Source organism: Arachis hypogaea, chromosome 6 (assembly GCF_003086295.3).
Source record: "Arachis hypogaea cultivar Tifrunner chromosome 6, arahy.Tifrunner.gnm2.J5K5, whole genome shotgun sequence".
Classification (NCBI taxonomy): domain Eukaryota; kingdom Viridiplantae; phylum Streptophyta; class Magnoliopsida; order Fabales; family Fabaceae; genus Arachis; species Arachis hypogaea.
In genome coordinates, this window is record NC_092041.1 from 3,930,820 (window position 1) to 3,946,874 (window position 16,055).

A 16,055-nucleotide genomic window follows, 5' to 3' on the forward strand; every position below is an offset into this window, starting at 1 on the left:
ATACATCTTTTGTTCATTATCTTTTTATCCTCACCAAAATTACATAATAGCTTTTTGAATCTCTTTTAATAGAGTGTCTGGTAACTTGAAACAGCTTAAAGTGTAAATCGGAATTGTTGTTGCGACAACTTTAATTAAAATTTTCCTACCAACAGAAGACAAGAGAGACATTTTCCATAGCTGGAGTTTCTGGTTTACTTTGTCTTTGATATAGTTAAAAGTAACTCTTTTGACCTCTGAATCACTGCTGGGAGTCCCAGATACTTATTCTGATTCTCCACATGAGACACTAGGAGAATATTAACTAGGTGATCTTGAGTAGGTCCTGGGGTATTCCTACAAAAGAACACAGATGATTTATTCATGTTCAGCATTTCGCAGCTTACTTCCTCATATGTCTTCAGTATTCTGATAAGATTGTGACAATCTTCCTCAGAGACTTGGCAGAAAAAGGATGGAATCATCTGCAAAACATAGATGACTGAGTCTTGGGCAACTGTGATTTAGTCTCAATTCAAAAAATTTGTGTCTCTGTTCTCCTCTGTGGAGCAGATGGGATAATCCATCTGCACAAAAAAGGAATAGATATGGGGAGAAGGGGTCGCCTTGTCGCAATCCCCTACATGGTTTGAAAAAACCATGAGGTTGTCCATCCACAGTAACAGAGTAAGAAACCGTCATCACACATTCCTTGATCCAGTTAATCTATTTGTTGCAAAATCAAAATTTTCTCATTATCTCCCAGAGAAAAGACCATTCAACCCTATCATACGCTTTACTCATATCCAGTTTCAAAAGCCAAATCATACTGACCAAATCTCTTATTCTTTAGAAAGTGCATAAATTCATGTGCTATCAGAACATTATTACTAATCAAACGATCCTTGATAAAAGCACTTTGAGAATTACTAATAACTCTGTTCATGACCAACTGTAGTCTATGCACCAGAATTTTAGAAATAATTTTCTAGAAAATACTACTAAGACTTATGGGCCTAATATGTGTCATTGAGGTAGTATTTTCAATCTTCGGAATAAGACAGATATTTGTATGATTAAAAGCTTTTAAAAGTTTACCTCCAGCAAAGAAGCTCTTGACCGCTTGTACCACATCCTCCTTAATTGTTTCCTAGAAGAAGTGAAAAAACTTGGCTGTGAAATCATCATCACCAGGGACTGAGAATAGGTTTATAGAAAAAGTAGCAGCTTTAACCTCTTATTCTGTGACTGGTCTGGTTAACATACGGTTGGTGGTAGCGTTGATCTTAGGTGGAATATCACACATTTCTTCTGTGGGGTCCTTCGGTTCACTGGTTGAGAATAGTTTTGTGAAATAATTCTGAGCAATAAAAGCTATTCCCTCTGTATCCGTTGCTATATGCCCCTCTTCATCCTCTAACATATGGATCTTATTCTTACGTTTCCTTGTCTTAAACTTAGAATGAAAGAATTTAGTGTTGCAGTCCCCAATTAAAGCATTGAACTCTTGATTTTTCTTTCTAGTACCTCTCTTCCATTTCTAATTCATCTTCTATTTCTGCCTCCAAACACTGGATTATCACTGGATTAGCTTGATCAACTTTTTCTTTCTCATTTTTTAATCGGCCCTTTAACTCAGAGATTCTGCTTTGGGAATTGGAGTTAGAGTGTTACTGCCACACCACCAACTTGTGTCTGCATAGCTTGAGTTTTTCAACTAGTCTAAACATGGAAGACCCTATATTTGTATGTTTCCAACAACTCTTTATCAAATTCACTGACGATTGGATTTTTGACGGTTTAGAATTTCACAAATGAAATCTCGTTGAAGTATAGTCTCTAAACCAACAATAATCCTCTCATACAAAAATTTGTTTGTCACAAGTACAAACCCCTAAAATCTATAAACCGAAATATTTAAACCTCGGGTCGTCTCTCAAAGGACTTGCAGGGTAGTGTTCTTGTTATTGGTTATGGATTTATTTATTTTGGGGGTTTTAGATGAGAAAAATGAATAGTAAATGGTAAGAAAACTTTATTAACAAAATGGTCTTGGCAAGATTTGGTTGTCAAGGGTCTTCATCATTATCACTAGCCACAAGTATGGTAGTTGCAAGGATTAATCCCACTTAGTCATCCTTAAATCAATTAACAAAGGAAAGTCAAGTGAGTTATATCAATCCTAGTCCATAAGTCCTAGCTTTCCACTAATTGGATTAATGAAGGCTAGAGTTAATGGCTATCGACTAGCAATCAATTGGACACTAGTGACTCAAGAAATCCTAAGTTACCTTCTCAAGCCAAGAACATAAAATCCTACTCTAACATCCTCTCAAGCATTTCATCAAACACTTGGAGGGTAATGAAAGAAAGCATTTTTATTTGTAAGAATAAAAGGAATCAACAACCAACAATTACAAAGAATTAACAAAACAACAATCAACAACATCACAATCACATGAATTATCTCAAATTGCATTATTAAAAGGAAACAAAAGAACAAGAATATCTCAATTACAAAACCTAGAGACAAAATAAGAGAAATTACAACAAGAGGATAGGGATAGAAAGAAGAACCAAAGTGTAGCAATCACCACTTGAAGGTAGAAGTAGAAGGAGACTTGAATTAAACCTAGAACTATGAGATCCTAATCTAACCCTAATTCCTAATCCTAGAGAGAAGTGAGAGCTTCTCTCTCTAAAACTAACTCTAACTCCTAAAACTAAGCTAATGATCAAAAGTATCTAAAGTATATTGATTCCCCTTCAATACTTGACTTAAATAGCATCAGAAATGAGTTGGATTGGGCCCACATGGCTCCTAAAACCGCTGGGGACGATTTCATTAAAGTGGGCCACGGACAGAATCGGCGCGCGCGCGCAAAGTGCGCGTGCGCGCCCCTGAACGCGAAGCAACATATGGCAAAATTTATATCATTTCGAAGCCCCGGATGTTAGCTTTCCAACCCAACTGGAACCGCATCATTTGGACCTCTGTAGCTCAAGTTATGGTCAATTAAGTGCGAAGAGGTCGGCTTGACAGCTTTCCGGTTCTTTCATTTCTTCATGAGTTCTCCAACTTTACATGCTTTTTCTTCATTCCCTTGATCCAATCTTTGCCTCCTAAATCTGAAATCACTTAACAAACATATCAAGGCATCTAATAGAATCAAGGTGAATTAAATTTAGCTATTTTAAGACCTAAAAAGCATGTTTTCACTCTTAAGCACAATTAAAGGAGAATATACAAAACCATGCTAATTCATTGGGTAAATGTGGGAAAAAGGTGATAAAATCCCCTAAATTCAATACAAGATAAACCGTCAAATTGGGGTTTGTCATTCACCACTTCAAATTTCTCGCACCACCTTTCCTGAAATCGGAATCTCCTCTTTGCTCTTCTTTCGAGTCTCATTGTGATAAGAAGCAATGGCCTATGATCAGACCCAATATCGTTCAAATGAGAGACATAAGCATTGAAAAATTCTTCTCTCCAATCTTTAGAGACCAACACTTTGTCAAGTCTTTCTCGGATCAAGTTACCAGCAAATTGTCTATTACACCAAGTAAACTTCTCCCCATCATAACCCAAATCCAATAGTCTACCCTCATTAATAAAGTCATTAAATGCTTGGATAGATGTATTCAATTTAGGTCTACCTCCTTCCTTTTCATGGTTAGCTAGGATGGCATTATAATCACCAAGAACTATAATATTGTCCCTGCTGTTTTTCATGACTTGCAGGAGTTGACAAAATTGTTCCTCCCTTCTTTGCTCTTCCGTGCTCAAGTATACCCCTATAGCCTCCCATTGTTGTCCACCTTGTTGACTCTTATAAGAGAAATGAACAAAGACTTGTAGCAGTTGACAAAATTATTCCTCCCTTCTTCGCCCTTCCGTGCTCAAATATACCCCTATAGCCTCCCATTGTTATCCATCTTGAAATGAACAAAGAAGCTCTCTTGACGTAAAATCTACACTTCTACCCCTTTTTTCCATGCCACCACCAGTCCATCCGAGAGGCCATTAGGATTCAAAATGGTAGAGACAGGGTTCGAACCCCTTCCTTCATTAATGGAGGCGCCATTTACAGCCACTAGGCTGCTGTGCAAAGCAAGGGTGGAGACTTTTAACAAGGCCTCATTCGTTAATCTACAAGGTCCTAAAAAGCAAATACTTTAGATTTTTCACATTTTTGAGTGCTAAGACAGGAACAAACCCCTCTTGGGGATGGCGTAGCATCATAGAAAGCAGAAAGGTATTGGAAAAAGGAATTCTCTGGGGAGTTGGATATGGCAGATCAATCAGAATTAAGGAAGATTCTTGGGTCATGAACTTTGTGGCTATTACTCCTAATCCTACCCTAATCTCAAATCATGCTCCAAAATGGTTGTTTGAACTAATTCAATCAAATGGCCAGTGGAATCAACAAAAAAATAATAGAGACATTCAGCCCAACAGTAACAATAGCTATTTTATAGACAAATATCCATATAGGAGAAGATAAGGTTACCTGGATGCTGAACGAAACTGGTGCATACTCGGCTGCGTCTGGGTACAGTATTGCTTTTTAAATCAATCATCCACCGCTTGAGTTTCTCCCGAAACAATGCCACTCGAAACCCCTTTGGTCTAGCATCTGGAATTTGAAAAGCCAACAAAAAATTAGAAGCTTTCTTTGAAAATTACTACACAATGCCTTACTGGTAAAGCTCAAAATCAGTGCCAGAATTGAAAGAGTGAATTCAACCTGTCCTAGATGTGGTTTGACGAAAAAGTCAGTCCATCATTATTTGTGGTATTGCACTGATTCGTTGGAAGCTTGACACTTAGTGAATTTTCCCATCCCAAATCCAGATGAACACCCTTGGCAATGTTTGAAAGAAGTTATAGAGAAAATGGAAGCTTTCAGTGACAAATCAAATCGAGTAGAGCTAGCGGCAACCCTTCTATGGCAGCTTTGGAAGGTCAGGAATAACTTCATCTTTGATGGGTACAGGAAGCCTCCGTCCCTTTGTGTTGAAGAAGCCCGTGCTATGCAACAAGAATGGAAGGGGATGAACTGACCTTACCAATTCTTCATACTTCTTCAAATATTAAACTTTAAATAAATTCTGTTGGTGGAACTTTTTCATATTTACCCCTTGGTGCATGTAAGTTCTTAATAGACCTTTTTCTAGTAATGAAATCACTATCTTAGACAAAAAAAGGTACAATATATTTGTTGAGTAAATGGTCAAATTAGTCTTTAAAAGATCATTCGTTCTCTAAATTAGTTTTCGAATTTTTTTTTAATAAATTCATCATTTAAAGATTTAAAATTAGTCATGTTAGTCCTTCTGTCACTTCCATTATTAATAGCATAACAGTTTGTTGATGTGATACGTTAAATAACATCATAATACACACTTAGTAATTCTAATTGACTATTAACATAATTAGTTTATGAAATTAGATCAAATCAATCCCAAATTGAGAGATTTCAGTGTCTCAAATTTTTTCTTCAATTAGGTTTTAATTTGATATAATTTCATAAATTTATTATGGTAATAGTCAATTAAGACTCTTAAGTATGTATTAGAATGTCACTTAATGTATCACATTAGAAAATTTTGACATCATCAATAAAAAAAGTAACGAAAGAACTAACATGATTAATTTAAAATTTTTGAAGGATAAATTTAATTTAAAAAGAGGACCAATTTTGAGAATAAATAATTCTTCTTAAATTGTTGAATGAATTTTTTTTATTTAAAGTTAGGAATAAAACTCGAATTTAAAATTTTTAAATAAGAATAAAATGATTATATTATTTAAGTTATAACTCCTTGACAATTTTTGAACGAGCTAACGGACAAAAGTAATTATTAAGCAAATTATAATATATACTAATAACGTACATGTCTATAATAAAAAAACATATTCATGTTATTTGCACACTCCAAGTTAATGTTTATTTAAGACATCACATAAATTTAAAGATAAATAAATACATGATAACAAGTGCAAAATTATAGATTTTTATAGCAACAAATGCCTTAAGAACACTAATTAAAATAAACTATTTATGTACGTTTTTTTTAGTACATATACATTTTTATATAATAATTTAAAAAAATAAATTTTTAGTTTTTTATTACAAATTTTTATATTTCATATGTTGGTTAATATCTTTAGAATATTTGTTAGCTAAATTTTAAAATAATTAGTTAATATCTTAGTTAATAGTCTTAGTAGTGAAATTTGTGGCATGATCACTATTGAATAATAGCAACATATCCCATAAATCGGCAACTAATTTTCTTCATGGCTAAGAGAAAGGACACGCACTCTTACTTTAATTTCCCTATATTTAATTATTTATAACAAACATGCTAATTATACATAAAAAAATTATTAAATTATATATATATATATATATATATATATATATATATATATATGCTGAAATTAAAATACACCGTATAAAACAATGTGTATATATCAATATATAATAATCAATTTTATGACAAACTTTTTTATGCATATGATATTTTTGTATTTATATATAGATAGGTAAATGTTATAGTATATTTTTAATATTATACTTAATTTATTAAAAAAATAAATAAATAATATTTAATAAATTTTAAATTTTTTATTTTAAATTTTTTATTTTTTACTTTTAAAAGTGCGTTAAACAATCTAAACACCACAATAAAAATACCATAAAATTCATCCATATTCATTGAAGGCCCCAAGCTTGAAATTAAAGAACTTAGAATTAACTTTTTGATGGTCTCCACTCTCCACAGTCCTTGTTTTGTCTCCAATGGCTCCGCCAATAATGCATCCCAACATTATAGAAATGTAACTCTTGCATTCTTGATGGAACATAGCGTGCAGGAAGAACATAATAATAATAATAATAATAATAATAATAATAATAATAATAATAATAATAATAAAAAAGAAGAAAATTATTCACGAATGATAATTACTTATCAATTTGTTACGTTGCCAACAATATTTCTGTTAATTTTTGTCAAATCTTATTTATAATAATGTTTTATAGAAGTATTTTTATGAATGTATCTAATAAAAATATTTTTTTTATGATTGTGTTTAATAGAAGTGTCTTTATAAATATATTTTCTAAATGTGTCTCTTTATACATATTTTAAAATATAATAATTAATTATTTTTAACAATAAATTAACAGATAATATATTGATATCTTATATTTTTCATTCCTTATATTATTATTATTGTATTATTTGTGCGATGCATCTGATTTGGATGAGTAGTGTTAACTACGAACTAGAATCAATGCTTTAGGTTAAAGGCATAAAAAACAGTCGAATACAAAATGAGATGGCATTAGTGTTTTATATTATTCTTTGGTTTACTGTGATAGATTTGAGTTTTATTATATGGATATGGTTCCGGATTCCTTATAAAGTTATAATTGAACACACATCGTGTTATGTTGACAAAAAAAGATAAATATATTTTGAAAAGAAATTAAAAATTATGCGTGTATGTAACGTGTATGATTCATCATATATATAGATATATATATGAATTAGGATATTGACTTGCACTTTTTTTTTCCTTTTTATTTAAAAAAAATAAATTAACTCATCAAAATTATGCCCACAAAATAACATCTTTAAAAATATCTTCTTCAAATGTACCTTTTTTCCCCCCAAAAAAAAACACCTTTAAAGCATAAGTTATCTATCTTGCCGCTAGTAGCCAACAAAATTATAATGGCCTCAGCGTTAATTATTAGAATAATAACCATTTTGATTTCTGATTTTATACACACTTAGGTTAGGCTGTATTTATTTATAGGTACAAAATATTGAGACATATGAATATAAAAATATAAAATTGTGTTTGATAGATGAAATATAAATAAAAAATATTAAATATTTAAACTAATATATTTTATATTTATTTTGATAAAAAATACAAAAATATTAACAAAAAATTTAATTTATTTTTTATTTTTTATTATTTTTATAATTATATTTTTTATATTATATTTTTTTAAATAAAAAAATAAAAATAAATTAAATTTTTATAATTTATTTTAATTTATCATTCAGAAATTATGCATTAAGATTTTGGACTCAGGAATTGAGCAACTTGAAAGGCAACTTATTAGAACCAGAGTTTCACTTCTCAACATATATAATTATTAAGAAATTATGTAGATAATAATATCATATTCATACACTTGTAAATGAAAATTTTGTTAATCAGTATACATTATTTGATTTGAGACTTCAATTATAGCTGTTATGTTTCAAATGAATCTATATATATGGACACAGTTAAAATGTTCAGAATAATTTTACTTAATTTACAACTTGATTAGTATTAGTACATGTATTAAATACACATGTTGTTTTGAATGAATATTGAAGCTGATCAAGTTGGTGGTTGAACAATGATGAAAATTCTATTATTGCTATCAATTATAAGTAATGGGCTTAAATTCCACATGTTGAATCTAATGAATGATTTGATTATTGTCTTCTTGTTATTATAATGATAAATAAACAAATTAAATTAAATCAATATGCATTCTCCTTAAGTTCTAGATATATATACATACATACATCATAGGAAGATATAGCACAGCATAATCTATAATGCATCACCACCGTCACGACTCAAAATTTTGGCAAAAGAAACATATGTTAAATATATATTTATATTTGACAATAATGTTTCAGCACCTTATAATTTCACTCAATCAAGAGGAAAAACAAAACCATCACTTTCATTGTAGGAAAAGAGGGAGAGAAAAGAATAGTAAAATAATATTGATTTGACTAAAGTTCATATATATTTCAAACTAATGTAGAAAGTAGTCATTATATTGCAACAGAAAGAAAGGCACTTTTTTATTCTTTCATATATTTGTTTATCATTTACTAGTAGATTTCTTTTACCTGAAATTACTAATATGGAGCTAAAAGGAGATGATTGAACAAAGCAACATGAGCAATAAAGTCTTGTTTTATTAGGTGAGATCGGCTATATGAATTAAACAATATTATTAAATTATATCATGTATTATATTTATTAAAAAATCGTTTACATGTAAATATTGTTTGATCATCTCGTTAAAAAAAAACTCAAGTCAATTGCCATTAAAGAGTTGGAAGAAAGTGATAGAATTATAAGTAATTATTGGTATATAGTCATGTAAATAATTATAGGAAAAGTATAAGGAGCCAATGAAATATTTGTATAATGTATACAATGAAGATTTAAAGAGTATTAGAGATATAACCATTAGTGTTACATTTTTCTATCAGTGAAAGCTTTTGGGATGAGTGGTATCATGACATGGTATTAAAGCTCTAGATAGTATAAAAGATGTTCATTTTATAACTCATATAGTTCATTATACACATTGTACAAATAAACCATTGTCTCCCTAGCGAGATCCATTATTATATACTACAAACAAACGCATAGCATGGAGCTTTTGATTTTCATGCATTAAAGTAGTTTGCATCTACATGTTCTAAGAAATTAATACTTCACAAAAGGACAAGATATTTATAATTATGCAATAGCAACTAAATTGCAATGTCAATGTCCCTCGTGCATTGTATAATAAAGATACAATGAACCATAAACAAATATTGGCCAAATATGATTTCACAATTTAAAAAAAAAAATGAAGTATGAGTTGTAGAGATATGCTAAGGAGACATTAGATATAACATATCTTTGATTTTTGTCTTGATCAGTATTAGATCATTTAGTAATCAATTATATATCAATCATGCTAATATATATAAATATCGATTATTAAATTAACTATTCATCTAAAATATATTTTTTAATATAATAACTGATTTAGTGCGTGATTTTTTTTTTTATGCACATAATATTTATTTATTATCATATAATTTGATATGATAGAGTTTATCACACATATATATATTGATCATAGCCAATAAAGGAAAGCAAATTGGAAATTCAATTCCACATATTGAATCTTAATATAAACACCCTTTAATCTTTCCTCTTTTGTTTAGAAGAAAAACATGGAAGCCTCCTCATTGAACATCAAAATTCATAACCATGCTCGTTCTAATAGTTTGCCTTCTAAGCCACACCCTATTATTCTACAATGCGATGAATACTTAGCTATATTAGGGGGAGGTGGTGCTTCTTCTGATTCCACCACTACCTCCTCTGCTTCATTGCTCACCCAAAAACTAAGTATCCTTCTTGATTTGCACAATTGTGTCCAAAATTTGGTTCAACTACCTCTAACACAAGAAGCATTAGTCCACCAACGCCGCGAAAAATGGGTGGATGAACTCTTGGAAGGTTCCTTGATGCTTCTAGATGCTTGCACAACAACAAAAGATGCTCTACTTCACACCAAAGAGTGCAGCCGCGAGCTTCAATCGATAATCCGGCGAAGAAGGCAAGGCCAAGTTGAGCTAACAATAGAGGTTAAAAAATTCTTGACATCAAGGAAAGTGGTGAGAAAATCAATCTTCAAAGCCTTGGAAAATTTAAAGGGTCATAATGCAAATAAATGCAACCCTTCTATGATCAACAAAGAATATCAAACAGTTAACTTGTTGAAAGAAATTCAAGTTACTAGTTTTGCCATATTCGAGTCCCTTTTGAACTTTATTTCTGGATCTACACAATCGAAACGTGGCGGTTGGCTGTTGGTTTCGAAGCTGATGAACAAGAAAAGGATGTTATCCAACACAGAGGACAATAATGAATTTGCAAAAGTGGATGATGCATTGCAGTTCTTTGCATTCAATATGGGAAACATCGATGACTTGCAGAACAAGTTACTAAGATTGGGGTCATGCATTCAAGATCTTGAAGAAGGACTTGAGTCATTGTTTAGGCGCTTAATCAAAATCAGAGTTGCCCTTCTCAACATTCTTAATCACTAGTTGTTGATCCAACTTAACGGCTTTTGAATTTTGTAATATATTAATTAATTAGCAGCTTGTATACAATTATTGCAGATAATGTATTAACCCTTATTTTTATGATAACGATGAAATTGTTTAACTGATAAGGATGGAATTACAAATTATATATAGTTAATTGTGTTCAGCCAAAATAAATAAAAAAAATTGAGTAAACTTATGATTGAATTTGAAATTAAATGCAAATCATGCAAAGCAAAAGAATAAATTTATCCCTCCTTGTTCTAAATTCTTTTCTATATAATAAGAGAGAACACTTAGTTAAAATGTCATATCAATTAAGTTTTTTTTTTATATATAATTTCTAATTGATAATTAATTTTTTTTTTTCGTGTTATATACCCAGACACAATAGTGAGAATAGAAGTTTCTATTCCTAAAGAAAGAAAAATTCCTCCTCTGCCTTTGTACTATAGTAGAAAGAGGAGAGTGGAAGGGAGAATTGGAAAAAAGAAAGAAGGGGATATTCATGTAATTAATATGCCAGCTGGCACTGTTAGTGGAAAAAACGTGAAAAAGGATCAGCTGGAGAATCCTAACCGAATTGAGTATACCAGTAACAGAATTGGGGTGGCAGGAGGGACGTTTTGAAAAAAGTTAAGACATAGATTAGGAGAGTTGAGGCTGGCTCTTACACACAGCCCTTATCATTTTTCTTTATTGTTCTTGTATCTTCCTTACTATTTTCTACATCTATATCACTCTTCTATTCTGTTCTGTGTGTTGCTGTGTTGTTGATGTGCATATTTTTAGTTGTGCAGGTACCAGTTGTTACAACTGGTATTAGAACACGATTCCTGGAGATTTTGTACATGTCATCCACGCGAGCTGCAACTATAGAGGCTAGGGCGGACTGATTGGAAAGACAGATGGAGGAATTTAGAGGCGAACATGCACGCAGCACTGAGATGATTACGAAGAGACTCGAGGAGTTGAGTAAGGGGTTGAATGTGGAGGAAAATAGAAACCGATTGCATCGTGATAGAGAAGAGCAAGAGCACGGAGAGGGTGCGGAGGAAAGAGGAGAACCGACGGGTGGAGTTACCAATGTTTGATGGGGACGATGTGTGTGGGTGGCTGGTGCAGATAGAACGCTATTTCCGGCTGACCCATATCACTTCCAGAGAGAAGCTCGACTACGTCATGTTGGCTTTCCATGGAGAAGCATTAACGTGGTTGGAATGGTGGGAGGAGAATACGCCTTTCTTCTCGTGGAGGAGGTTCAAACAAGATCTCTTGCGGCGATTTCAGCCAGGGGCTGTGTAGTAGGGCTGATAAATAAATAAACAAAAAATGTAGAGTAAGAAGAGAGAATTTATGGATGTGGTCTATCCGGCTTCAATTTGAGGGAATTGATTTGTTGGCTACTAGCAGCAAGACAGATAAGTTATGATTTAAAGGTACATTTGAAGAAGATATTTTTCAAAGATGTTATTTTGTGGGCATAATTTTAATGAGTTAGTTTATTTTTCTTTAAGAAAAAAAGATAAAAGAAGTGCAAGTCAATATCCTAATTCATGAATATTGAATCCTACACGTTACATACACGCATAATTTTTAATTTCTTTTCAAAATATATTTGTCTTTTTTGTCAACATAACAATAAAACTCAAAGCTGCATCAACCTTTTCAAATTCATTTGTGTCACATGATTCAACTCTATTTGTTGATTAAAATTTTAAATCAACTTGCATCACTAGAATTTTCATGAAGAGTTTTTGAAGTCAAAATGGTCAAAGAAGAAGCAAAATTTTAGTTGAATACAATAATCATCAATTGGCTAGATATTGCTAGAAGTTAATGTTGGAAGCTTGAAGATTTTTAAAGAGCATTCAAGAGAGTAGTATACCTACAACATTCTACAACATTGAAGAAATTCAAAATCAAATTGAAGTGAAATTGGAAGTTAAGCAAATTAGAAGATTATGGAAACTACATGAATACAAGTTGAAAGAAGATTCATGAAGCCAACTCATAAAATAGTAGTCATTACAAAATTAAGTTGTAATTCATAAATTATTATTTTAGTAGAGAAGCATTGCCTATATAAAGGCACATATGCCTTGTGAAATGTATGTGTGTGTTCCATAATGAAATGTGTATGTTTTGAAATGTGAAAATTCTCTTCCTTGTTTTATGAGTGTTAGTGAGTTTGAGAGATGAAAAATATGATAGTGTCATTTATATGAGTGAGTGATCCTAGGGCCAATTAGTTGTGGGTATTATACTTACAATTGGTATCAGAGCTGGTTAGTCCAGCGCCTGGTGTTTGAGAGTTTGTGAGGTGTGAGAGAGTTCTCACATAGTTGTTTATTCATAGAGTCAGTATGGCAAACACTTTTAATATTGTGTGGTCCGGTCCCAAGTTAGATGGGAAACTTGATTATAGTTATTGGGAGACTTTGATGTCCACCCATTTGAAGGCCCAGAACCTGTGGAATTTCATTGAACCAGGTTTGCAAGAAGGAGCAGATGCTGCCCAACAAAGGAGAGATCAATTGGCGCTATCTCAAATTCATCAAGGAGTAGATTATACGGTGTTTGGCAAAATAGCAAATGCCAAAAGTGCAAAGGAAGCATGGAACACGTTGAAGCTGTCATACAAAGGCGTAGATAAAGCTCAGAAAGCAAAGCTACAGTCTTTAAGAAGAGAATATGAAAGGTACGAGATGTCTAGCTCAGAAACCGTTGAGTAATATTTTACTCGTGTTACAGATCTTGTCAATAAATGAGAGTCTATGAAGAAGATATGTCCAATAGCAAAGTGGTGGAGAAAATTCTTCGCACTATGCCGATGAAGTATGACCATGTGGTGACTACGATACTAGAGTCCCACGATATGGATACTATGACGATTGCAGAGTTGCAAGGAACCATGGAAAGCCACATCAGTAGAATACTAGAGAAGTCTGAAAAATCAACCGAGGAAGCCCTGAAAAGTCGAGTGAATTTCAACAACGTTGCAGAATCAAGCCGTACACAAGAAAGGAAGAGGTCGTGTTTTTAATTTTCACAATAGAGGCAGAGGAAGTTTTAGAGGTAGAGGTCGTGGCAATTACAACCAAGGAAGTTACAACAATTTTACACCACCTAATCAAGGAAGAGGTGGAACGAATTTCAGGCCTGTCAACCGAGGAAGAGGTCGAGGAAATTTTCATCAAGAAAGAACCAATTTCAACTGCTTTCATTGTGGAAAGTATGGACACAAAGCAGCAGATTGCAGATTCAAAATGGTGAATAACAATCAAGCACACGTTGCAGAAAATCAGCATCAAAACACTGATGATAATCCGGGTACTCAGACTTTATTTTTTACAAGTAATTCATGTGCTGAAGATGAAAATATATGGTACTTGGATAATGCTTGCAGTAATCATATGTCTGGTAGAAAGGAGTTATTTTCTTCAATAGATGATTCAGTTAAACTATTATTGAAGTTTGGTAATAGTACAAAGATCCCTATTGAAGGAAAAGGGCACATACCAATTAGATTGAAAGATGGTTCTCTGAGTTATATTTCTGATGTTTTCTATGCTCCTGAACTTGATTACAATTTACTAAGTATGGGGCAATTATCTGAGAAGGGATATAAGATGATAACTTATCATGGATATTGTACTGTATTTGACAACAACGGAAGGTTCATAGATAAAGCAAAGATGACCTCAAACAGAATGTTTCCGTTAAAAATTCAACATGTTAATCCCTCTTGCATGAGTTCTGTGATACTTGATGATAACTGGTTGTGGCATATGCGGTTTGGGCACTTTCATTTTTCTGGCCTAAACTACCTGTCAAGAAAAGGACTTGTTTCTGGTCTACCACGGATTCATATTCCCAATTGTATTTGTGAGATTTGTCAACTGGGAAAGAAGCACAGAGATCCATTCCCTACAGGAAAGTCTTGGAGAGCTAGAAGATTACTTGAAATTGTGCATTCAGATCTTTGTTCTGTAGAAGTTCCAAGTAATGGTGGTAGCAGGTACTTTATCACTTTTATTGATGATTTTAGTAGATATACATGGGTATACTTTCTGAAGCAGAAATCAGAAGCATGTGATGTCTTTAAGACATTCAAGGCGTTTGTCGAAAAACAAAGTGGCTGTAAAATCAAAATTCTCAGAACAGACAGAGGAACAGAATATCTTGCATGTTCATAATACTTTAAGCAACACGGAATTCAACACCAACTAACAACTAGATACACTCCTCAACAAAATAGAGTTGCTGAAAGAAAGAATAGAACCATCATGGATATGGTCAGATGCATGCTCAAGTCAAAACAAATGCCTAAAGAGTTTTGGGCAGAAGCAGTCGCAACAGCAGTTCATATTTTAAACAGGTGTCCAACAAAAAGTGTTCGTGATAAAACTCCAGAGGAAGCTTGGAGTGGAAAGCGGCCTTCCATTCATCATTTCAGAGTCTTTGGGTGTATTGCTTATGCCCACGTACCAGATCAATTAAGGAAGAAGTTAGATGACAAAGGCGAGAAGTGTATCTTTATTGGCTATAGCACAGACTCAAAAGCATACAAGTTGTACAATCCAGAAACAAAGAAAGTGATCATCAGCAGAGACGTGACGTTTGACGAGAAAGCCATGTGGGACTGGAACACAAAGACAGAAAAACAGTCGATTGTAATTTCAAATACATGTGATGATAATGAAGAAAGACAACCAGACACAACCGAACAAACAGAATCATCTAGAAGACCTCAAAGAGAGAGGAGACTACCTGCTAGATTAGCAGATTATGAAGTTGGCAATGACAACGATCCGTCTGATGAAGAAATCATAAATTTTGCTCTATTTTCAGATTATGAGCCGTTGAACTTTGAAGAAGCCTTTAAAGACAACAATTGGAAAAAAGCAATGGATGAGGAGATTCATGCCATTGAGAAGAATGACACATGGGAGCTGACAGATTTACCAACAGATAAGAAGCCGATTGGAGTAAAGTGGGTTTACAAGACTAAGTACAAACCCAATGGCAAAGTTGATCGTTTCAAAGCAAGATTAGTTGCAAAAGGATACAAACAAAAACCAGTGATCGAGTATTGTCCAACTGAGGAACAAGTTGCTAATATATTTATAAAGCCA

At 32.7% G+C, this 16,055-nt stretch overlaps 1 protein-coding gene across 1 annotated transcript; it reads left to right on the forward strand.

Annotated features, from left to right (window-relative positions):
- Positions 1-9,737: 9,737 nt before the first annotated feature.
- Positions 9,738-14,470, forward strand: LOC112695431 (uncharacterized). Its single transcript, XM_025747774.3, has one exon. The coding sequence runs from the start codon at positions 10,036-10,038 to the stop codon at positions 10,915-10,917; it is 882 nt and encodes a 293-aa protein (XP_025603559.1). The 5' UTR covers positions 9,738-10,035; the 3' UTR covers positions 10,918-14,470.
- Positions 14,471-16,055: the final 1,585 nt, after the last annotated feature.